Genomic DNA, 23030 nt, shown 5'->3' with positions numbered 1-23030 from the left:
CATTGTGCAACATGCCGAACAGTGTATGGACAAACGACAACTGGAGCAAAATCATCAGCAAGGTAGGTACAGTTTAAAGTGTTGTTGTGTTATATATTCTGATTGTCAATCCTTAATACTTTGCAACAATGTTTTTTTGTCTGATTGTGTTTGAAGTTGTGAAAAATGGGGCAGGCAACTTTATGGTTGGGAGGCAACTTTTCTGGTGTCCGGTAACCTTTAACGTTTATACAAGTATGTTTAAAGGACAACCGACACCACTTTTTTGTTTCCTAACTGACATCAAAAAAGTTTTATAGCATTAAAAATACCAAAAACACACAGGATGATATTTTTAGTCAAATGCAAAACACCAATAAAAATGACTTAAATTGTCACAAAACTACTTCAAATTGAACCCGGAAGTGGCCAGTTTCAGAAGGTCCCGCCTCCTTGTTCGTGATGTGAGAATCAAAACAATGGCTTCAGATTCGGAAAAGATGCTTTCTTGTTACTCATCCAGTTATGAATATGATTCAAATAGTTCTGAAGAGGAAGGCATAAATGTTTGCAATCGATTAAAGAAGCTATTCCCTGTCATTTTGAGGCATCTGGATAGAATGTAGCACCTAGAAAATGCAGAAGATGGCGCCAAACTCCGTTGGAAATGGGCTGATTTGTCTGCTTGGAATTTGTGTCAGCGAATATCAAATAGTAGTCTTGGTGCAACACACGACGATTCACCATCCTGTTATTTTTGTGTTTTCCTTCTAATTTCGCCATCAACACGAAGTTTTCAGACCAAACAAAGTACCCAAAATGCATTGTGTGTCGCTTTCTCAGTCAGGGACGTTCCAAACGTGACGTCACGTGGGGATCGTCATCAACTCGGAAACAAGTCTTCCTGAATATTCAGTATGAGTCTTAAAACATAAAATTTAGCTATATGCCGTGGAATCTTTGTAAAATACGCTCAGTAGAAGTCATTTGAAGCGATTTTACAAATTATGGACACAACTTGTCCGGAGGCGTCGGTTGTCCTTTCAAGCTTGTATAAATAATCTGTATTGGGTTGTACTGAAAAATAAACATTTAATAAAATATGTTCAATAAAGATATGTACACGTACAACTGGAGCAAATACTACATATGTAACTATAAAAATGTTCGTCTGTACCGTTGTTCGTAAGTAGGGGACTGTCTGTGTTAGGAAAACTTTGATCTATTTATATATATTTGGAAAACTTTTTTTCTTCATTCAGGATGCACCTTATATATGAAAAAGTTTGAAAATACACCATTCATTGGGGGTGCACCTTATACTCCAGTGCGCCTTTATACACCGGAAAATACAGCAGTTTATATTTTCTATTATGTGATGTGTGATGACTATTTTTTAAGGTCTTGTGAAAGGAAAATCTTTATAAAATTGATTTAATAGATATATCGGGGTAACTGAGTGAAATCCATACAGGGAAAGAAGAATCAAGATAATATATCAGAGAAATAGTTGACAACAATACACAAATATCAAATATCTCCCAAGCGTCGCTGTTCATGTTCATGACAGCTGCCGAAGGAGTTCCAGTCTTTGTAGCCGGAACTCCTCAGTGGCCTCGGAGGCCTCTTCCTCCAACGACTCTCGGATGAAAGCTTTCAGGCGGTCGATGCCAAGCCCGGTGGTGGCGGAGGTAGGAATCACGTGCCTGAACGCCAAATGACTTTTCGGCGTCATGTCATTGGGTAACGTATGGCAGAACTCTGCATCACACAGACAGTTTCTTACATCTGTTCCACTAAAGTTAATCGTAGCCTTATACCGTGATATCTTGGCTTACGAACTTAATTGGTTCCCAGACAGAGTGTGTAAGGCGAAAAGTGTGTATCCGCAAAAATAATTTCCCATAGGAAACCATTAAAATGAGAATAATCCGTTCCCAGTTCCCCATTAAACATAATTTTCTACTTTCTAATTTTCTAAGCCTTAAAACTGGACAAAATATACCTTATTTTTTGGTATAATAAATGTGATATGGTATTATAATTAAAGAAATAAACTGTACTTTACAATAAAGTCGTTTTATTTACCTTTGTGATGGTCGTTGATGGCTTGATGGAATGGAGTGGCCGGTTTCCTCAGCATGAAACACTTGATGAGGAACGTAGCCTTCTTCAGAATCAGAATCAGAATCAGAATCATCTTTATTGCCAAGTATGTAGAACACACAAGGAATTTGTTTCCGGTAGAACACGCTGCACTAGTATCGTTGTTAAAAAAAAAAAAAAACTGCTAAGTGGCACTATACAGTTCCATTTTGGCTACTGTTGAAAGAGTTCAAAGAGTTAATGGCTTGGGGGAAGAAGCTGTTTAAATGTCTGCTGGATTTGGTGCGCATGGATCGGTAGCGCCTGCCTGAGGGGAGTAGCTGGAAAAGGTGGTGGGCAGGGTGCGGAGGGTCCAGTAGGATTTTCCGCGCCCTAGTTTGGATTCTTGCAGTGTGCAAGTCCTCGAGAGTGGGTAGGGCGGTGCCAATGATTTTTTCTTTCACCATCTTGAGGAATGATCCCTTATAGGTGCTTTCTCTGCGATAATTTTACCTACTTCCTCATCAATTGTGTTCTGTTTAGCTGGGTTGATAGCTTTTTGCATCAAGTGTACAGATGGCTTGTGCGGGTTCTTTGTGGGGCCAGATTGATGGGATATTTTAACCTTGCAGCCTACACTCTGCCTTTGAACTATCACAGTTGAAACAAGTCCAAATGTCACTGTTTTATATCCATTTTCTCACTCTGTTGTCTGCCCGTCTCTTTCATGTTTAAACCCTGCCCCTCACTGCTGCGTTCTTGACCAATCACGTGGCTTTAACCGACGACTGGGGGCGGGGAACAGAGGACCAAAACAACCCGGCTGCCATTTTCTTCATCACTCATTGTGGCAGCCTGGTGTGTATCCCGAAAAATAGTTCGTATGCCAAGGTCAAATTTTCATAAATTTAATGTTCGTAAACCGAAAAGTTCGTCAGCCAAGGGGTTCACAAACCGAGGTATCACTCTACGTTTACCTTCGGAGTTGAGGAGTTGCTCTTTCAGCTGTTCTAGTTTGTAGTCGGCGTCGGGCAAGTCCATCTTGTTGACCACCAGTAGGGCTGGTTTGCTTACAAGCTCCTCCTTGTAAAGCTCCAACTCCTGGAGCGCAAACAGGAAACACGAGTCAGGATTTAATTTGAGGAAAAAGACTGATAATAATAATAATAATAATAATAATAATAATAATAATAATAATACATTTGATTGATAAGTGCTTTTCAAAGCTCTCAAGGACACTTTACAATCACAAAACAGAGACATAAATAAAACCACAGATAAAATTAAGAACGAGATAAAACTATAGAGAAGGCGATTTAAATAGGTGTGTTTTAAGAAGGGATTTGAAGGTGATGAGTATGACCTTGGTGAGCAACTGCACGGCCTCAAAAGCGGATCTGAACGGCGTTTGATTTCCGAGCTGGAAGCCGCAAACGTCCACCTGGGAAAAAAAGATCACCTTTTCAAACTAAACTGAACGTGAAAACATAACAAATTGATGAATAACTAGTTTTCAAATTTGAAGTTAAAAAAATGACTGCTATTGTGGTTTTCATGGGACAATTTCAAATTTTGGTTCGGACTTCAGCAAGCATGATGACACTTAAAATGCTCAATTTATTTTTGCGGGCCGAATAAAATGATGTGGCCAAATAATAATAATAATAATAAATAATAATAATACATGACATTTTAAGAGCCTTTCAAAGCTCTCAAGGTCACTTTACAGTCACAGGATAAGTTTTTCTGTGGGTGAGCAGCGGCAGACACACGCGCCATCGTTCACTCAACCCGGAAGTAACAAATAGAAAGCTCATAGATAGACAGCTAGCTAGGTAGCCGTATAACTAATAGATAGCCAGCTAGATAGCTAGCGAGCCAGCCAGACAGCTAATACTGTAGATAGCAAATAGATAGCCAGCTATGTAGCTAGCTAGATAGCCAGCCGGGTAGTAATCATAATAATAAATACCATTATAACCACAGTAATAATAATAATAATAATAATAATAATAATAATAATAATAATAATAAATTTCATTTATAAGCGTTTCAAAACCCTCAAGGTCACTTTACAGTGATGGGGATAAGTTTTTCTGTGGGTGAGCAGCGGCAGACACACGCGCCTTGACTTTGACACCTATAGTGTATATGATCACAAAATCAGTGCTCGTAAAAAAAAAATCTGAGAATTTGCATGTTTTCCCAAATCCAAACAAAAAAACAGACAAAAAAAATTATTGAATCTTTATCACCCATCAACTGTTTATGAGATATTCACATTTCACAGACCACAAACAACAGCTGCTTGGTTCGCTCCACATGCTTGAGGAACTGGTGTCCCATCCCTTTGTTCATGTGAGCGCCTTCGATCAATCCCGGGAGGTCGGCAAGAGAGATCTGGACCGGCAAGGAACGACAGACAAGCAATTAATACATGACCAAAAAAAAAGAGTTAATTCCAAAGTTATATGGATCTGGAGTTATCTGAGCTTGAAATGGGGGAAACTGTAGAAAAAGGCAAGGGAAGGGAAAAATCGCTGCCAAAAATCTGACCAGCGCTTTATCGCCAGCCCCCCGCAAGAAAATCTAAACACATTTGGGAATGGCGTACCACGTCAAATTCCCGAATAAATTCGGGAATGGCAGTGAATGAGTTAAGGAATGATGAGGAATTTTTCATACCTGGTTGTGGTCCTCGTACAATAATTTTCCAATCTGGGGCTTCAATGTTGTGACTGTGAAAAAAATGGCACTTGTTAAGATTATGAATGTATAGTTGTAAATATTGCTGGCACTGATAAATACTTTGATGGAGTACGCACATTTATTCAAGATCATTGCATAGACAGACGGCAACCTACTCACAAACATTCAAGTTACCAACAACGGTACATATGAACATGTATGTGTGCTCATCTTCTGAAGCCTTCGACTACATCTTCCAAAAGGAAGTTAAACTTCATTTTATTTATGTACGTAACGTGTACATACTGTGTGTGTGCGTCTCTAACATATGTAGTGTTCTCTCCAGTTGTACATCTTTATAGAGCATATATTTTATAAAATTGTTATTTTTTTTCCAATACAAACCAATACAGGTTACTTATACAAGCCTTAAACATGCTTATATAAACCGTAAACATAGCTATATAAGCCGTTAACATACATTCCATACAAAATATAGCATTGAGGCAACTTACGAACAAATTCAACTTACGAACAAATTTACCTGACGAACGGATCTTGTTTGTAAATTGGGGAGCGTCTTTACACTGAAGGATTATGCTTTTATTCACATTTATATTGTATTTATTTTGAGATACAGTAAAGTCTCGTTATATCGATACCCAAGGGAATCCGAAAAAATATCGATATAACCGGGACTATCGATATATCCGACCCTGTTTGCATGTAATTTTCTCCGTGCGTGCATAGAAATAGTATCGATATAACCGGGACTATTGATATATCCGATATCGATATAACGAGACTTTACTGTATTGTGCTTTAATTCACATGTATATTTTATTCATTTACTCACATTTAATCAAGTTTTAATTTGTGCATTCATCGGTGTTGTAGCTTTAAACTCGTTGGAGTCAGATCGTTTCATATTAGCAGACTGAAAATGTCCACTGGTTTTTTGACCCTCACTAAACAACGGCGAGTTTTGTGCTTTCCCAACAAATGCACGAGACAAACCTTGAACAAAGTGAAAAATGGCCGCTGATAAAAAAAAACCTGGACAGAGTGAAAAACAACCACTGATAGGAAGATAATTACATTGTCTCTATAGTGACCCAGGTATTCGATTTAATGATAGGGGAATGAAATGGAGTGAATTGAAACTACGGCATCCTGGTCTCATCTGAATACTGTTATGTTTAATATCTGATAGAGTGGATCTTGTGACCTCTTAAACGCTGTTTTACCTCTCCTCCATATTTCAGTCTGAACACGCAAGAAGTATTTGGGTAAGCGTAACGTCGGAAGAATTGAAACTTAAAGGACAATTGACGTCACTTTTTTGTTTCTAACTGATCTCAGAAAAACGTTTTATAGCATCTAAAATACCCAAAACACGGAGTATGATATTTTTATTCAAATGCAAAACACCAATAAAAATGACTTAAAGTGCCCAAAATCTGCAAAAAATTGAGCTGCGAATTGGGCATTTTCAGAAAGTCCCGCCCCCAGTTCGTGACGTCACGCCAAGATTGCTGGAGAATCAAAACAATGGCTTCAGATTCGGAGAATATGCTTTCTTGTTACACATCCAGTTATGAATATGATTCATATAGTTCTGAAGAGGAAAGCATACATGTTTGCAATCGATTAAATAATTTATTTTGTGCCATTTTGAGGCAACATTGGGGGGGGGGGGGGAAAGTATCACCAAAAAAAGAGGCAGAAAATGGCGACTAAGCTCCGTGTGACGAATTAATCAGACCGTTTCCACAGGCTGATAAATTCCTTCCATGGAGCTTGGTCACCCTCTTCTGGCTATTTTTGGTGCAACATGACGTTTTCAGATCAAACATGTACAGCAAAATACATTGACGTGATGGAAGGACTGCTACAATGTGTCCTTTTTTCGGTCAGGGGCGTTCCTTCAGTGACGTCACGTACGGACTCGTCACCAACTCAAAAACAAGACTTCCGGAATATTCAGCGTGAGTCTTAAAACATGAAATAAAGCTATATGCGGTGGAATCTTTGTAAAATACGCTCAGTAGAAGTCATTTGAAGCCATTTTACAAATTATGGACACAACTTGTCCGGAGACGTCGGTTGTCCTTTCACTTAATTATGACTTTTTACCCGTTTAAAAAAATACTCAAATCACTTCAACACTTACATGGGTAGCTGCCTATTTGAGGGGTTGCATTAGACAAGGTGGTCAGCAGAGACGACTTTCCCGCATTCGGAAACCTGACGAAGTGAAAAGTTTTCAGAATCCACTTTGTGACTCGATGAAACGTTGTAAGAGACTCTTGACATTGTGCACTCACCCCACCAGGCCCATGTCAGCGATAAGTTTGAGGTCCAGCCGGATAAACCTTGACTGGCCTTTACTGGGTAGGAAGGAGGAGGATAAAGAGCCTCCGTGACCTCCTTTGGCCACCAGCACTCGATTTCCCTCCTCATTCAAGTCTCCTTAAGGGGGGAGCAGCAACACAATCGGCATCAGTGTGTTGCTTTCAAACTTAAATTGCTCCATTTTTAATCCTTGTACAGCTAAGGACGTCTACAAGGTGTGTACATCATGTGCGTAAGAGGAAATGCAAGCAAATGACATGACCTACCGAGTTTCCTGTCATCATCAGTGGTGACTGTGATACCCACAGGAACCAAAATCTCAGCGTCCTTTCCTCTTTGTCCTTTTAGAGAATGCACACTGTTGACAAAGTTCTTATTAGACAAATGTAACAAATCAAACAATTACACACTCTCATTAAAATGTGATTTGAACATCCAGACAATATGCTCCCACCTGCTATTAGCTCCTACATTGGCTACAAAGCGTTTTTGAGGATACTTTTCTTTGACCTTCTTTAAGGTCATGCTCTTTGTGGCAACTACCCAAACGTCTCCCCCGTTTCCTCCGTGGCCCCCAATGCGGGGCAAGCCCATTCCTCCAGTGCCTCCACGGACATACAGTCGAAGGTTATCCACAAAATTTCCATACTGAAAATGATTTTGGAGAAAAAAAACGTCATGAAATGTTACAAAACACACATACAAACATTTTATCACCAATAAAAACAACAATTTCCTGATGTGAGATAGTTCTGTTCCTATTGCTTGCAAATGGAGGCAATGGGTGGTTTTCTGTCCCCCCCAAAAAATATCCTGATTCTGAAGTGAAACTGGACATTTTTAAGGTCTTTTATTGTGGGCAGCCTAAGGGAAAACTGTGGATATGACCATGCCGTCCAACAAACATTTTAAAATGTCAAACGTGTGAAGTGAATGCATTTTCATGAAAAAAATGGAGTGTAAACGTTATTATTTGTGGATCCGCGGGGCATTTTAGAAATACATTTCACAAACTCGTGGAAACTGTTTTAAATAAATGAAAACATGAATAATTATCCATTGTCGTCTTTTAAAAGTTTCAATCGTATGCTCTAAGGGGATAGTAATACAAGGTTTACGTAGATAGCATCGATTCATTGTTTGACATTTTGGAGCTGACAGCTTAGTAGCGAGTCACTAACTAACAAGCGATTGCAATTATTTGCAATCGCAAATAATTAGAAAACTAGAGCACTCGTCCGCTGAGTAATACTTACTTTACGGAAGCAAATTCTACAGAGGTGCACCATTTTTAACGGGCGTTTAGCCGCATGCTACAAACATGCTAACGGCTACACAACATGCACTGAATAGAAGGGCAACCCAGTGGGACGACGCTTCGCCGAAGCAAACGAATGAGGGTTGATCACGTGACCATGTTAGCCGACTAGCGAGCTATGGCGCGTTTGGGAATTTAACTCAAAACTATTCAACTAATAAGTGAGTTAGGTGATTTGGAAAATAACGGATATATAAACATATACTTCTAATTCAAACACACACACACTGACCAAACACTTTAAGGCCAATTTACTTTATGATCACATGTTATAAGGAACATCGCTCTTAAACACGTGATTAAAGTACGTCATGGGAGGCGTGATACACCAATAGCTATGCTGCTGCGTTCGCGTCCGGAAATAGACGTGGTAATTATTAAGTTTACATAAATGCGTTTTATTTAAAACTCAAATACTACCCCAAATTTGATGCGTGGTAAAATATACATTAAGTATACATCTTATGAATTACAATGGTATTAAAACTGAATTTTACAACAAAAACAAAATACGCTGCGAAAGCATGTGAAAAAAATCACCTCGACCATCACGACTGATTTTCGCTGGCCGTCTTCAAATAAGATAGTTGAACACATATATCAATGATTGCTATTTTTATTAATGCAATGTATTTATGTTGATATCACAAAATTGTGATGGTGAAAATCACAAATTGGCGTGTTGACTTGGGCGCGCCGGCATTCGGTGCCCGCTCCCACGTGGAGTCTTGGAGATCATCGGCGAGCACGCGGGTGCGCAGATTTGGATGCAAGAATCGTACGTGAACGCGCCTACACTTGCCGGCGCTAAGGAGATGCGCATGTAACGACGCGTATCATTATTTTTAATCCCACCCGACACGGTCTCACACACGAACGCCGAAGAACGGGTTCATTCTCAGACGATCAGATAGAAGTGCGTGTATAGCGGCGTGTGCTTATAGATCCTCCCACAAGCATCAGCGTATTTAAAAGGCACACACAAACTGCCGTTGGTCGTCATCACAGGACATAGCGTGGAGGAAGAGACACCATCCTAAGAGCGGTAAGAGACGCGCCGTCATTGAATGGGACTTTTCATCGTCCCTGCTTTGACGTTCGACCTCAATGGTGGAATTATGGAGACATGGCTAAGCACTTGACACGCTTCTGAACGGAGATACCATTTAAGTGTAAAGCAAGGTGATGGGAGAGGGGAAAATATCAGTCATGTAACGTTCTTGTTTGTATTTGAATGTGTAGCATGTGCAAAGATGAGGCCTGGAAAGATTTCCTTTCATTTTCCTAATTTCTGTAAGCACTCTGCAGGTGGAGTAGATATGAATAACCCAAGAACACCATGTTCCATTGAAGTCTCAACATTCCGAAGTTGTTTCTTGTAAAACACATTGTAGTGTATACTAATAGCCAGAGTCATTCTATCCGATGCTGGAGTGCAGTCCATTAGTGTCAGGGCAATTATTGGAACGTTATTTGTTGTACCTATGAGTTAAAATGTCTATATGGACCGAGAACTAAAAAAGCAGGAGTACAAAATGTGCATTTTGATCGAACCACCTCAATGGTTCAATTATGGACTATTTGTTGAACATGACGTATTGGCTGCCAATATGTTCTAAAATGAAAACACTTTAGGGGTGCTCGTTGGTTGAGCGATTTGTCAGTTAATTAGACATGTGTTGGTGTTTATTATTGAATGCTTGCATAATCAGAACATGGAAAAAATATGGCGGAAAAATGTCAATGTAGCCTTAGTGTTTGCTGTTGCTAAATTGTGCCAAAAATACCACCTAAATATCAGAATCAGAATCATCTTTATTGGCTAAGTATGTCGTACACACAAGGAATATGTCTCCAGTAGAATATGCTGCACTAGTATCATCATAAAAAATTGCAAATAGGCAGTATACAGTTATATTTGGGTTACTGTTCAGAGAGTTCATGGGGATGGGGGAAGAAGCTATTTAAATGTTTGCTGGATTTGGCGCGCATGGATCGGTAGCGCCTGGCTGAGGGCAGTCGCTGGAAAAGGTGGTGGGCAGGGTGCGGAGGGTCCAGTAGGATTTTCCACACCTTTGTTTGGATTATTGCAGTGTATACAAATAAGTGCTCTTCAAACATGATATGCTATATGTCCCTTAAATGGCAATACTATTGTAAAATATACAGCATAACACGAGCCTAGTCTCAGTAACCAAACCCTAAGGTAATCAAATTTTAACCCCAGTCAACTCTACTTGTACAACGTGCTTAGGAAATTTTGTGCGAATTTAGTAGCGCTATTCTACCTGAGCCAGTTTTGTTTGCAAGGACGGCCTGTTGTGGGAGCGCTAACCTTAGTCATATTCGTCAGACTAATAGTGCGTATACCGGTCAAATTAATCCTACTCCTGGTTAGACTAATCTTAACCCTCATGGTCATAATGACCCTAATCCTTGTCATATGAATTCTAACCTGACTCATACCACCCTTAACCCTTTAATGCACCCTCTAACCTGATAACATGATGAACTGTCTGTTATAATAACCGCTGTCCATGAAAGTCTCACTGGCATGTTTTAAGGGAGACTCGTCATGAGAGTTTACGTTGTGTTAAAGCAAGGGTGTCAAACTCATTTTTTACCGCGGGCCACTTTGTAGTTATGGTTTCCTCTCGGGGTCCGTTATGAATATAATTCATTCACTACCAGACCATGTGCAAAAATGTGCCAGGGTTGTAGGCATTGTCACTTGAATTCCAGGACCCACAGAATATGGAGTTTTAGGACTATACAAAAAAATCAATGCAGCATGAGAAACCTTAGAGTCTCTCCTTTCATCAGAAAAAAAAGAGTTAATTCCTAAATTATATGTGTCTGGAGTTATATGATCTTGAAGTGAGTACAGTACATATTGGTTTATATCGCGCTTTAACAACAGCTGAAGCTGGAACAAAGCGCTAACATGGAAAAGGGGAAATGCTGCCCCCTTGTGGAAAAAAAAAAAAAAAAACATTGCCAGACGCCATGGCTTTATCGGCACCCAAACAAGAAACCGCAAAATGACGCTCTACGTCATATTTTCAATTCCCGAATACATTTGTTAATGGCAGGGAATGAGTTAATCCTCTCCACATATTACATATTGAGCACACAACTGTCACGGTTTGCAAGGTGGTGATGGATGAGGATCCCAAATAAGCAGGCAGGAGGGAGCAGCAGGTAGTATTTGAGAAATTATATTAAAATAAAGCCATCAGGAACAAAATTTAAAACATCAAAGTCATCCGAACAGAAAAGCAGAAAGTATCAAAGAAAACCGTGAGTAAAAATCTGACAAGATGAAACAAACCTGACAGGTGAAGCAAACACATTCAGTACAATACAATGACCCGTCATCGAATGGTTGTGCCGGGAGTCCTTTTAACTGCCACTGATGAAGACGACCAACACCTGTGCAACTGAGGGTGGGGCCGACAGCACTACCCATTGGTCGCCAATCAGAACGTGACAGTCTGCCACTGATTGACACGACCAACACCTGTGCAGCTGCAGGCGGGGCCGACAGCGACACCCGTTGGTCGCCAAACAGAACGTGACAACAACACATTGATGAATAACTAGTTTTCAAGTCAAAAATAATGTCTTATTAATTGTGTTTTACATACGACTATTTGAAATTTTGGTTCAGACTTTAGCAAGCATCATAGAATTTCACAAGTTTGATTTGCTTTCGCGGTCCGAATAAAGTGATGTGGCAGACCCGATTTGGCCCTTGGGCATTAACTTTGACACGTATCCATTAGAGCACAGTCATTTTTTGCCGCGGGCCACAGTGTAGTTACGGTTTCCTCTCGAGGTTATGAATTTGTGGAAACCATTACAATGTTTTATCCCTTCCACATACAGCATTACATACAGAACGCACAACAAATTAATGAATAACCGGTTTTCAAATCTGAAGTCGAGAATAATTACTAATTTACACACAGAAACATGTCAGGTAATTGAACACCTAAAACAGCACTGTCTGTAAGAAAATAATTTGTTGTAAATTAGATGATAAGGAGATAGTATGAACTCAACACAATGAACAACGACTGTTATTGTAGTTTACAGACGACAATTTGAAATTTTGGTGCAAGCATCATTGAGCAAGCATCATGGATTTTCACAAGTTTGATTTGCTATTGCGGGCCGAATAGAATGATGTGGTGGGCCAGATTTGGCCCCCGGGCCTTGACTTTGACACCCGTGCATTAGAAATGGTAAAGATACAAAGAAACTCACTCAGATTAGAGCCCGGAGGACTGATCAGAGGGGATTTGCTTCCCAGTGGGCACACAACGGCATCATCATGTAACACATAAACATGCACGACACACAATAGTAATGTTTCACAACAGGGCCCAGCCTATATAAATGTGATTACAACTACCTTTTATTTGGGAAGCATCACCAGGGTTAAAGAGATGGAATACTGGCTTTAGGCGGTGTTTGATAGGGTGGGCTAGGGGGTGTGGGCACAACGTCAGGAAGAGAAAAGGGTTGGCATTTTATCTTGTGACAGGGTGCTTCCATGTAAAGGGGATTAGATCATGGGATGACAACGACAATATTGCAGTGCATAAACAATGACAGTTTTTGGACAATTTCAAACTGTGCGACTCATAAAATAAATGAATAAAAATACAACAAACACCAACAAGGCTCTGAATTGAATAGCATATTGGAAACATTCACAACTTTTGTGTTCCTTCACAGTGCCAGCTGTGGCTCAGGCTCCCGCCATGCCTCTTCTGGAAGCAACCACACACCCACAAGAACACCCACCCATTTTTCCTGTCATCATCATAGGTACCGTTAATGTATTTGCCACACACCTCACCAAACGCTCACCAGACACCGTCATCATATGAGTTCTTGAGATTGTTCTGTGTATTGTTCCTCTTTCTCCATTCAGGCAACGGACCATCAGGTATTTGTTTGTCGTATCTGCTAAGTGGCAACAAGCCTTACTTTGACCCAACAACGGTCCACCCAAATCCGATACTCTACAGAAAACTGCAGGAGACCCAACATCTTGCTGTCACCGAACAGGTATAAATGGAGAACGGGTAAAAAAAAATATATATATATACAGCGATACCTCAGTTTACAAACTTAATTGGTTCTCAGAAGGTGTGTGTAAGGCGAAAAGTGTGTCTTCCAAACATTAATTTCCCATAGGAAACCATTAAAAATGAGAATAATCCGTTTCCAGGTCCGCATAAAACATAATTTACTCCAAAATAAGCCTTAAAACTACACAAAATATTAATAATATGTTTACTTTTTTATGTATACTAAATGTGCTATTGCAATAAAAAAAGAAATAAACTGTACTGTTAGATAAAGTCGTTTTAGTTACCTTTGTGATGGTCGGTGAAGTTGCCTCTTGATGATATTCGAGTGAAGTTGCCGTGCTTTCTCGGCAATAATACCCTCACTCACACTGTCCCCCGCTAGCTGCTTTTCGTCAATCCAAATCAACAGAAGTTTTTCAACCTCTTCTTTTTACTGAGACCGTTGCTGAGACAACACAGAAACACCCTTAGCCACACATAGCAATGGTCGACTAAGCATACTGGTACTGGGACGCTAAATCACACAAACGCACACCTCGTTCGTGTTTCGCAATAATCTCCTTCTTCTGCTCGACCGTAATTTTGTTTTGTGTCCTCTTCGGGTGAACACTAGCCTGTGGTGGGGTCTTTTTCAGTCCCAAAAAAAACAAAAGTATCCACTTGATAACAAACCACATATGCACTCAAAGAAAGGGTGTGTGGAACAGTAGTCCGGCAGCCACAGTGGCGCTGTTCGGCCGTGTGGTTTGGCGTCCTTCTGCCGAAAAGTAGTCCGCCAGCCATTTTGGCGCTCCACGTGTTTCCCGAAAACTACTTTGTATGCCAAGATTATGTTCTCGCGAATTTAATGTTCGTAAGGTGAAAAGTTCGTTAGCTAAAGTGTTTAGTGGAATTTCACAAGTTTGCTTTGCTTTTGTGGGCCGAATAAAATGATGTGGAGGGCCAGATTTGACCCCCGGGCCTTGACTTTGACACCTGTGCTGTATATGATAGGATTGGATGTGCCTCTATTCGTCTCGCAGTTGAGAAATGTACATTTCACAGCAGCAAAGTTATGAAAGGAAGAGGAAGGGAAAGAAAGAAGTAGAAAAAGAAAATACAGGAGCTCCTGGAAAGGCAGCCACTCTCGCGGCGCCATCTTAAAGTAAAAAAAAACAAAACAAAAGAATAAATAATATGACAACACAAAGACACAGAGAGTCATTCATTCTTCAGCACTTTCTGTGCCCTCTTTGTGACATGAAGCAGTTCTAGATGAAAGAGGATAGGAACAAAGCATGCTTCTCAGCAGTGGATCACGGACGTCATGTTGGAATGTGGAATGATCTCAGGATCGAGTGAAAGCAGACTTGAAATAATCCACGGTGAATCAGAAAATGTATGCTCACAACCTATTCCCATCAAATTCATCCACTTTTTGTTTCCAGGATCTGAAATACTTGAGTGAAGGTCTTGAGGGACGATCAAAGAACCCCGTGGCTGTGCTATTTGACACACTGCTGCACCCAAACGCCGACTACGGCTATGAATACCCTCCGGTGCTTCAGTGGAGGAGGGAGAAACAACAACACATCCCACATCTCGTATTAGGAAGATCAACACCTGGGGGAGCCTGGCATGTGAGTTCTAGCAATCTTTTGTTGACTTCAAAACTTCACTTTGGGCTTTTTTTCTTGTTTTTTGATGAGTCATCGTTTTTTTTTTCTCTTCAGGGAATGGAAGGCTCCATGCTGACACTAAGTCTCGGCATCTGGATGGAGCTTCCCGGAGTCAACTATCGGGATCTGATGGCCGTAAAACGAAGGTACAGTGGGACCTTGGCTTACGAACTTAATCGGGTCCCAGACAGTGTGTAAGGCGAAAAGTGTGTATCCCAAAAAATAATTTCCCATAGGAAACCATTAAAATGAGAATAATCCGTTCCCAGTTCCCCAGAAAACAATTGTCTACTTTGTAATTTTCTAAGCCTTAAAACTACACAAAATATACCTTATTTTATGTATAATAAATGTGCTATGGTATTATAATTAAAGAAATAAACTGTACTGTATTATAAAGTGGTTTTATTTACCTTTGTGATGATCGTTGACTTGATGCAATGGAGTGGCCGGTTTCCTCAGCATTAAACACTTGATGAGGAACGTAACCTTCTTCTTTCACCATCATGATCCCTTGTAGGTGCTTTCTCTGTGATAAGTTTATCTAGTTCCTCATCAATTGTGTTCTGTTTAGCTGGGTTGATAGCTTTTTCAATCAAGTGTGTTGTGCGGGTTATTTGTGGAGCCTAATTGATGGGATATTTTAACCTTGCAGTCTACACTCTGATTTTGAACTATCAAACTTGAATCTCTCTCACTGTCATCTGCCTGCCTCTTTAATGTTTAAACCACCTCCCCTCACTGCTGCGCTCTTGACCAATCACGTGGCTTTCACCGATGACTGGGGGCGGGGAATAGAGGACAAAAAAAGTCGGCAGCCATTTTCTTTTTGAAGAACGGCTTCACTCTCTGTTTGTAAATTCCACCCCCCCCCCCTCACTTCTGCCTTCTTGACCAATCACGTGGCTTTAACCAAAGACTGGGGGCGGGGAATAGAGGAATAAAAGCAGTTGGCTGCCATTTTGTTGTTAGAAGAACGGGCTCGTTCGCGAACGGCACATCACTTATTGGGGCAGCTCCGTGTGTATCCCGAAAAATAGTTTGTATGCCAAGATAAAATTATCATAAATTTAACGTTCGTAAACCGAAAAGTTCGTAAGCCAAAGGGTTCGTAAACCGAGGTATCACTGTACATTCATCGTTTAGTTTTTCTGCCGCTTTGGTTCATTGATATTTTTTTTCTTCTCAGGGATGTCACCAATGACAGAGCCACGCCAGAAGAGATCTCATCCTATTATCGTGACTATGTGAAGCTAAAAGGCCTTCAAAATAATTTTATTGATAACACCTACGTCACCTCAGTCCAAAAACTCTACCGGGGCCATGAAACGGAATATCGGAAAAATGGACACACACGTCTCGGAGACGAAAGAGTGGATGATTGCAGGGATGAGAGCTTTGAGGGTAATGGAGTAGAAAGCATCAGCGAGGGAGGACTGCGGCCTCTCTGGGAAGTCAGGGGCTACCAACAGCTGCAGAACAAAACTCATGTTCCCTTCTCTTTGTTTGCGGAGAACGTGGTCCTGGCCACTGGCGCATCCGATTCACTGGTTCGATTAAACGTGGAGGGAGAAGATCTACCCTTTGTGTACCATAGCGTTTCTGATCTTGGGTTAGCTATTAGCCTCCATAAGCTGGATGGAACCTCAGATCCAATCTTAATAGTCGGGGCCGGCTTAAGCGCCGCAGACGCGGTTCTGTGCGCTTGTAGCAGCAACGTCAGCGTGCTCCATGTCTTTCGAAAGAACGTCGATGACTCCGATCTCATCTTTAAACAGTTGCCAAAGACCTTGTACCCAGAGTATCACAAAGTCTACCACATGATGTGCTCTCAGACCTACACAAACGCAGCTCCGGCATCTCCTTCAAGCAGGGGTCACTCAATGAGCATTGCTTCTTCTGTTTGCGCCAAGATGTGCCCCAAGCCACGGTTAGCGGCTACTAGCGTGACGGCTAACGTGAGAGTCAGCCATTTTTCCGATTACACAAGTTTCCCGGGACACTGCGTGGTTTCCTTACAGTCTGATATGAAGTGCTTACTGCAGGGAAACAATGCCCTGAAGGCATTCAAGATCTCCATGGCCCTGGTACTGATCGGGACTGACCCTAATTTGTTTTTCCTCAAAGACCATGGCCAGTATCTGGCTCAAGACCCCACAAAGCCGATTTCCTGCAAGCAAAACCCCATTGACGTTAACCCGTACACCTTTGAGTGTCGCAATCAGCCTGGGCTGTTTGCCATGGGCCCGTTGGTGGGAGATAACTTTGTTCGCTTTTTGAAGGGTGGCGCTTTAGCCATAGCCGCCTGCCTCCTAAGAAGACTCAAGAAAAAGGGGAAGCTCATTGGTAACGGAGGGAAGAACTTCATTTGAAAGGACGGGATGAAAACAAAAATGCTTGGTTTAAAGTTGTGTCCATAATTTGTAAAATCACTTCAAATGACTTCTAGTGAGCGTATTTTACAAAGATTCCACCACATATAGCTATAGTTTACGTTTTAAGACTCGCGCTAAATATTCAGTAATTCAATCAATATTGTTTTTGGTGACAATTCCTGACGTGACGTCACGTCAGGAACGCCCCTGACCAAGAAAGCGACACACAATGCATTTTAGGTACTTTGTTTGGTCTGAAAACTTCATGTTGGTCCATGTTGATGGCGAAATTAGAAGTAAAACACATAAATAACGCAAAGGTGAATCGTGTGTTGCACCAAGACTACCATTTGATAATAGTTGACACAAATTCCCAGCAGACAAATCAGCACATTTCCAACGGAGCTTGGGCGCCACATTGGAGTCCTGACGGCTCGAATTGATACGGAAAGACTTTTTTAATCGATTGCAAACATTTATGCTTTCCTCTTCAGAACTATTTGAATCATATTCATAACTAGATGAGTAACAAGAAAGCATCTTCTCCGAATCTGAAGCCATTGTTTTGATTCTAGAGCAGAGGTCGGCAACCTTTACGACTCAAAGAGCCATTTGGACCCATTTCCCACAGAAAAGAAAACATTGGGAGCCATAAAATCTTTTTGACATTTAAAATGAAGACAACACTGCATCTTTTCATCATCGTTTTTTACCTTTATATATGAATAAACAAACTATAGTGTGTTGCATTTATGAATCAATGAACTGTTACAGAGAAGCGAAATTACATTTCTGCACGCAACAAAAACATTTTAAACTCCGAAAAAAGACGTTGGGTTGAAGATTACTTTCAAATATAATACTCAATGTCTATTTGACGGCTTCCCGTGCCTGACTATTTCCTGAGCGGCCACAAAACTAGCATATGTAGCTGAATTTGTAGATTTCATCCACTTCATAAAATGATTTTTGCTCTGATCAGCCTTCCGCATCAGTTCCGAAATGGCTCTTTTTCTCTCATCTCCATCCGGATATTTTTGAGCAAAGGCTGTGTGTTTGTTCTGGAAATGTCTTGCGACATTTGACTTTTTGTTGTTTGCTAACTTCTCATTACATATTAAACATACCGGTAAACCCGTCTCGTTAGCAATGAAGGCGAACGAATCTGCCCACGTATCATTAAACGTTCTGTTTTCTTCAGACATTTTTCTTTTCTTAGATTTATCCATAGTTGGCCTACCTGGGGGTCGAAAAATTCAAGAAATCGTGCGCAATTTGGCGGTTGTGACCGGATATACGTCCACTGTCGATGGTTGTGACGTATATTATGAGCGACAAAAAAATTGAATACGTTTTATTTTGTATTATTTATAATCACCATAATCTTCAAATTACATTTTAAAAACGAACAAACTAAAATAATATACATTAAATTAAATACTCATTATTTATTTTCTAAAGCCGCAGGGAGCCGCAGCAGGGGGGTGAAAGAGCCACATGCGGCTCCGGAGCCGCGGGTTGCCGACATCTGTTCTAGAGCAAGGCAAGGTGTGACGTCACGAACAAGGGGGCGGGACCTTCTGAAACACACCATCTCCGAAGTCATTTTGAAGTCGTTTTGGGACACTTTAAGTCATTTTTATTGGTGTTTTGCTTTTGACGAAAAATATCAGTCTGCGTGTTTTGGGTATTTTAGATGCTATAAAACATTTTTCTGATGTCAGTTAGGAAACAAAAAAATGGTGTCAGTTGTTCTTTAAAATCGGAAAGACGGGACCATGTCATTTTATTTTTAGAACAGTGAAAAAAAAAAAATCAGCAGTACATTTCTAAACACCAAAACTTTTGATTTTCTAAAAATCTAAGCTACCGTGTGTTGACATTTGCAATATCTCCCATCCCTTTTTGGAATCTCAAAACTTGAAAGAGTTTTTTTTTTTCCCCCATAATTTTTTTTCTCCTCTACATGTATTTGAATCCAGCTAATGAACATAAGCTATTAATTGTTTTTGTACAGGGCAGTGTCCAAATGTTAAATATGGGCGCTGCCTAACAGTGTAATGTCTCTGAACTAAACTGTTTTGCAAATGGTTTCTCATAAGTTTTATTTTATCATTTTATCAGATTTTTTTAAGTTGGGTGTTCAAATGAGGTTTTGGGCAAATCATTTCATACAGAATGTACTTTATGTATATTATGTTTTGAATATCTTTGAAGTACTGTGACTAGCCATTTAACATTTCGTGACATGGCACAATACCGGGGGTTTAAACCATTTGTGTACAATGACAAACTTCGGTCAAAACGTATTCAAAATTTTGATCAACATAATATCACATGAATAAAGTCATCATCTCGTGAGAATGTGGTCCTATTTTCCAGAGAAAAGAAAAAAATGATCAACGACAAGAATGATGTGATTTCAAGGAGTTCATGTCAAATATATGCTGGTGAACATTTGGAACATTGCGACATTATGTAAGTAAAAGCACAATTGTATTGCTCATAAAAGTATAAAAGTAACAACATCTAGCTAGCTAGCTAGCTCACGAGCTGGCTATCTAGCTAGCTCGCCAGCTCTCATGTCGAATACAGTATATGCCAGTGAACACTTGGAACATTGTGACATTATGAAAGTAAAAGTACAATTGTATTCCTCATCAAAGTATCTGTCTATCTATCTAGCTAGCTCACTAGCTAGCTTGCTATCCATCCATCAAGCTCGCTATCCATCGAGCTCGCTATCCATCACGCTATCTAGCTCGCTATCCACCCCGCTATCTAGCTCGCTATCCACCCCGCTATCTAGCTCGCTATTCATCCCGCTATCTTGCTCACTAACTATCCCGCTATCTAGCTCGCTATTCATCCCGCTATCTTGCTCGCTATCCATCCCGCTATCTAGCTCGCTATCCATCCCGCTATCTAGATCACTATCCATCCATCCATCTAGCTTTAAATAAATATATATTTATATGTAGAGAGAGACATTTAGAATGTTAATTTTTCTCCTGTCAAAGTTTTTCAAGAAACCCGCAGGTAAAAATGTATTTGCAAATTTAACAACACTGTGGCAGGTCCACGTACATTTGTTTGTAAATTTAATCTCACAACGCTAGCGTGAATGGCTGCCGCTGCTCACCCGCACGCAAAAAAAAATCCTGTGACGACTGTGTCCTTGAGAATTTTGAAAGGAGCTTAGAAATTAAATGTATTATTATTATTATTATTATTATTATTATTATTATTATCATCATCATCTCAGGAAACCTTTCAGACGTTGTGCTACTCTTCCGCTACTTCTCTGACAGCTCTTGTCTGCGATTCATTTTGCACCTGTTACCTCATTGAAAAACACAGTTCATGTCAGCTTCCAGTTTTGCGTGCGGACACGTGCGCACACAGCTAATGGTTGATTTATTATGACGGGTCTCTTTGAGCCCCCTTTAATATGTCAGCCGTGTTTGGGGTTATACATTGAAAAGCTACAATACTGTAGTTATATGCTTGCTTAAGAGTCTGCTGTTCATTCATGAATTCCTGCAGGGTGGTTTTTGACAGACTTTCAAATATTGTTTTGATGTGCCTGCACTTGCACAAGCGTGCGCACGCACGCACTGGCCAGAAAATTAACGGTATGTCTACCTTGTGACATCAGATATAAGAGCGGTATGAAAAAGTTAGCCTAAAAACCTTTAATCATGCTCATATGAGATGAAAACATGGACACACTTCTAATTGTGATTGCTGAATGTAAAAATCGTTTGGGTTTTAATTGTCTTTGGCTTTATTGGATTGGATTGGATTGGATATGCCTTTATTCGTCTCACAGTGGAGAAATTTACATTTCACAGCAGCAAAGTGATGAAAGGAATGAAAGTAGAAAAAAAAAATAGAAAAAAATGAGCTGCTGGAAAGGCAGCCACTCTCGCGGCGCCGTCTTGAAGTCAAAAGAACAAAAAAAAAACTAAATAACAAATAATATGACAGCAAAGAGACAATATGACAAAACAAAGACACAGAGAGACATTCATTCTTCAGGACTTGCTGTACCCTCTTTGTGATGACATGAAGCAGTTCTGGATGAAAGAGGAGAGGATCAAAGCGTCTTTCCACCAGTGGATCAGGGACATCATGGTGGAATGTGCACGTCGACTACAAGCTAAATGTTGAAAGCAAACACGCAGCTGTAGCATCCATTGACGAAAAGAGATTGTCTCACATCTCCTGTTCCACATAAATCTGCTTCAATTCCAATACGCAACAGCTCGACATACGCATCGGCGCTCTGCGCTGACGCTCCTTTCTTCTTATCGCGGGTTCCTCAAGCCATGCATCCATCCAGCCGCAGACTGTCCAACAGCACTGACCTTTCCACTGAACAAAGCGCGGCTGTGAAGATGCTGCCCATTACAGGCGCAAAAAGCACAATGGCCCCTGTGGTGTCCAGCGATGGCAGTCAAATGGCTCCGACATTCCTCCCATTCAAAAACAGTACTGGCATATTCATGCTATACCACAAAGGCACAACCGCTCAGCACAGTCTCCACCTTGATGAATGTCGTGGTCAAAAATGCTGAAAAACAATCCGTATCCGTTCCACACGACGCACAACAACACAAAGTGACAAAAGAAAACACAAAACAAGACAAAAACAACCAAAAAAAAAGCAAGGCTCATGAGAGCACTTGCTGAGGCTGCCTACTCGGGCGCCATCTTGGACTTCTATACATGTATGCGTTTTGGCAGGATGAAGGAAATAGTGGCAACACCATCGCGTTATTGATGTGTTTTCCTTCTAATTTCGCCATCAACACGGATCAACACGAAGTTTTCAGACCAAACAAAGTACCGCAAAATGCATTGAGGTGATGCAAGGTATGTCCTTTCTCGGTCAGGGGTGTTCCTTCAGTGACGTGACGTGAGGACTGGTCACCAACTCAAAAACAAGACTTTCGGAATATTCAGCGCGAGTCTTAAAATGTAAAACATCTTTGTAAAATATACTTAGTAGAGGTCATTTGAAGCGATTTTACAAATTATGGACACAGCTTGTCCGGAGGCGTCGGTTGTCCTTTAAGTCGCGCACAACCGTTTTGTCTAAATTTCTTCAAGACAAGGTAACTCAAATGACTCAGATTTGGCGCAATTTTTGAAATGATTAATGGATTAACAAAAAAGGAAAATGTGATCTTGGTATGTAAACTTGTCATGCTGTCTTTGAAATGTTTTGAATGGCAGATACATCGATGAGAAGGTTTCTTCAGCCGTCATCTGTACAAAAGTGAAGGTTTCGGACGTTTCGCCTCCTATCCAAGAGGCTTCGTCAGCGAACTAAAGTCTGACTGGTCGTATCGGCCCCATTTACTGCAGTAAACTTGATTAGAAATTTTCTTTTACGACCAGTCAGACTTTAGTTCGCGGACGAAGCCTCTTGGATAGGAGGCGAAACGTCCGAAACCTTCAC

At 40.6% G+C, this 23030-nt stretch overlaps 2 protein-coding genes across 2 annotated transcripts; one reads left to right on the top strand and one right to left on the bottom strand.

The window, feature by feature from the left end:
- Nucleotides 1-1397: 1397 nt before the first annotated feature.
- gtpbp10 (GTP-binding protein 10 (putative)) lies at nucleotides 1398-8520 on the bottom strand. The gene is made up of 10 exons (XM_088998952.1): nucleotides 8364-8520; nucleotides 7562-7755; nucleotides 7374-7465; nucleotides 7080-7224; nucleotides 6926-6999; nucleotides 4750-4802; nucleotides 4357-4464; nucleotides 3428-3505; nucleotides 3042-3165; nucleotides 1398-1740 (listed from the first exon to the last, which is right to left on the bottom strand). Exons 1-10 carry the CDS (start codon nucleotides 8394-8396, stop codon nucleotides 1541-1543), a joined length of 1101 nt encoding a protein of 366 aa, XP_088855078.1. The 5' UTR covers nucleotides 8397-8520; the 3' UTR covers nucleotides 1398-1540.
- Nucleotides 8521-9221: 701 nt separating this feature from the next.
- Nucleotides 9222-22966, top strand: osgin2 (oxidative stress induced growth inhibitor family member 2). The gene is made up of 6 exons (XM_088998572.1): nucleotides 9222-9470; nucleotides 13169-13261; nucleotides 13368-13504; nucleotides 14958-15149; nucleotides 15243-15334; nucleotides 16378-22966. Exons 2-6 carry the CDS (start codon nucleotides 13195-13197, stop codon nucleotides 17558-17560), a joined length of 1671 nt encoding a protein of 556 aa, XP_088854698.1. The 5' UTR covers nucleotides 9222-9470; nucleotides 13169-13194; the 3' UTR covers nucleotides 17561-22966.
- Nucleotides 22967-23030: the final 64 nt, after the last annotated feature.

The sequence above is a fragment of the Hippocampus bargibanti genome, linkage group LG06, assembly GCF_051943395.1.
Source record: "Hippocampus bargibanti isolate YZ-2025 linkage group LG06, ASM5194339v1, whole genome shotgun sequence".
Lineage (NCBI taxonomy): Eukaryota > Metazoa > Chordata > Actinopteri > Syngnathiformes > Syngnathidae > Hippocampus > Hippocampus bargibanti.
The sequence above is the reverse complement of the archived record's forward strand: the minus strand, read 5'-3'. Positions and strand labels throughout refer to the sequence as shown.

What these genes read in the sequence shown, in the direction of transcription:
- osgin2 (XM_088998572.1), top strand. Translation starts at nt 13,195, where the DNA reads ATGCCTCTTCTGGAAGCAACCACACACCCACAAGAACACCCACCCATT. An exon ending in TTTTCCTGTCATCATCATAG is followed by an intron (nt 13,262 to 13,367) that starts GTACCGTTAATG and finishes TTCTCCATTCAG; the next exon opens with GCAACGGACCATCAGGTATT. An exon ending in ATCTTGCTGTCACCGAACAG is followed by an intron (nt 13,505 to 14,957) that starts GTATAAATGGAG and finishes TTTTGTTTCCAG; the next exon opens with GATCTGAAATACTTGAGTGA.
- gtpbp10 (XM_088998952.1), bottom strand. Translation starts at nt 8,396, where the DNA reads ATGGTGCACCTCTGTAGAATTTGCTTCCGTAAA. An exon ending in TGTACGAGGACCACAACCAG is followed by an intron (nt 4,465 to 4,749) that starts GTATGAAAAATT and finishes TTGCCGGTCCAG; the next exon opens with ATCTCTCTTGCCGACCTCCC. An exon ending in CCGTGCAGTTGCTCACCAAG is followed by an intron (nt 3,166 to 3,427) that starts GTCATACTCATC and finishes TTTGCGCTCCAG; the next exon opens with GAGTTGGAGCTTTACAAGGA.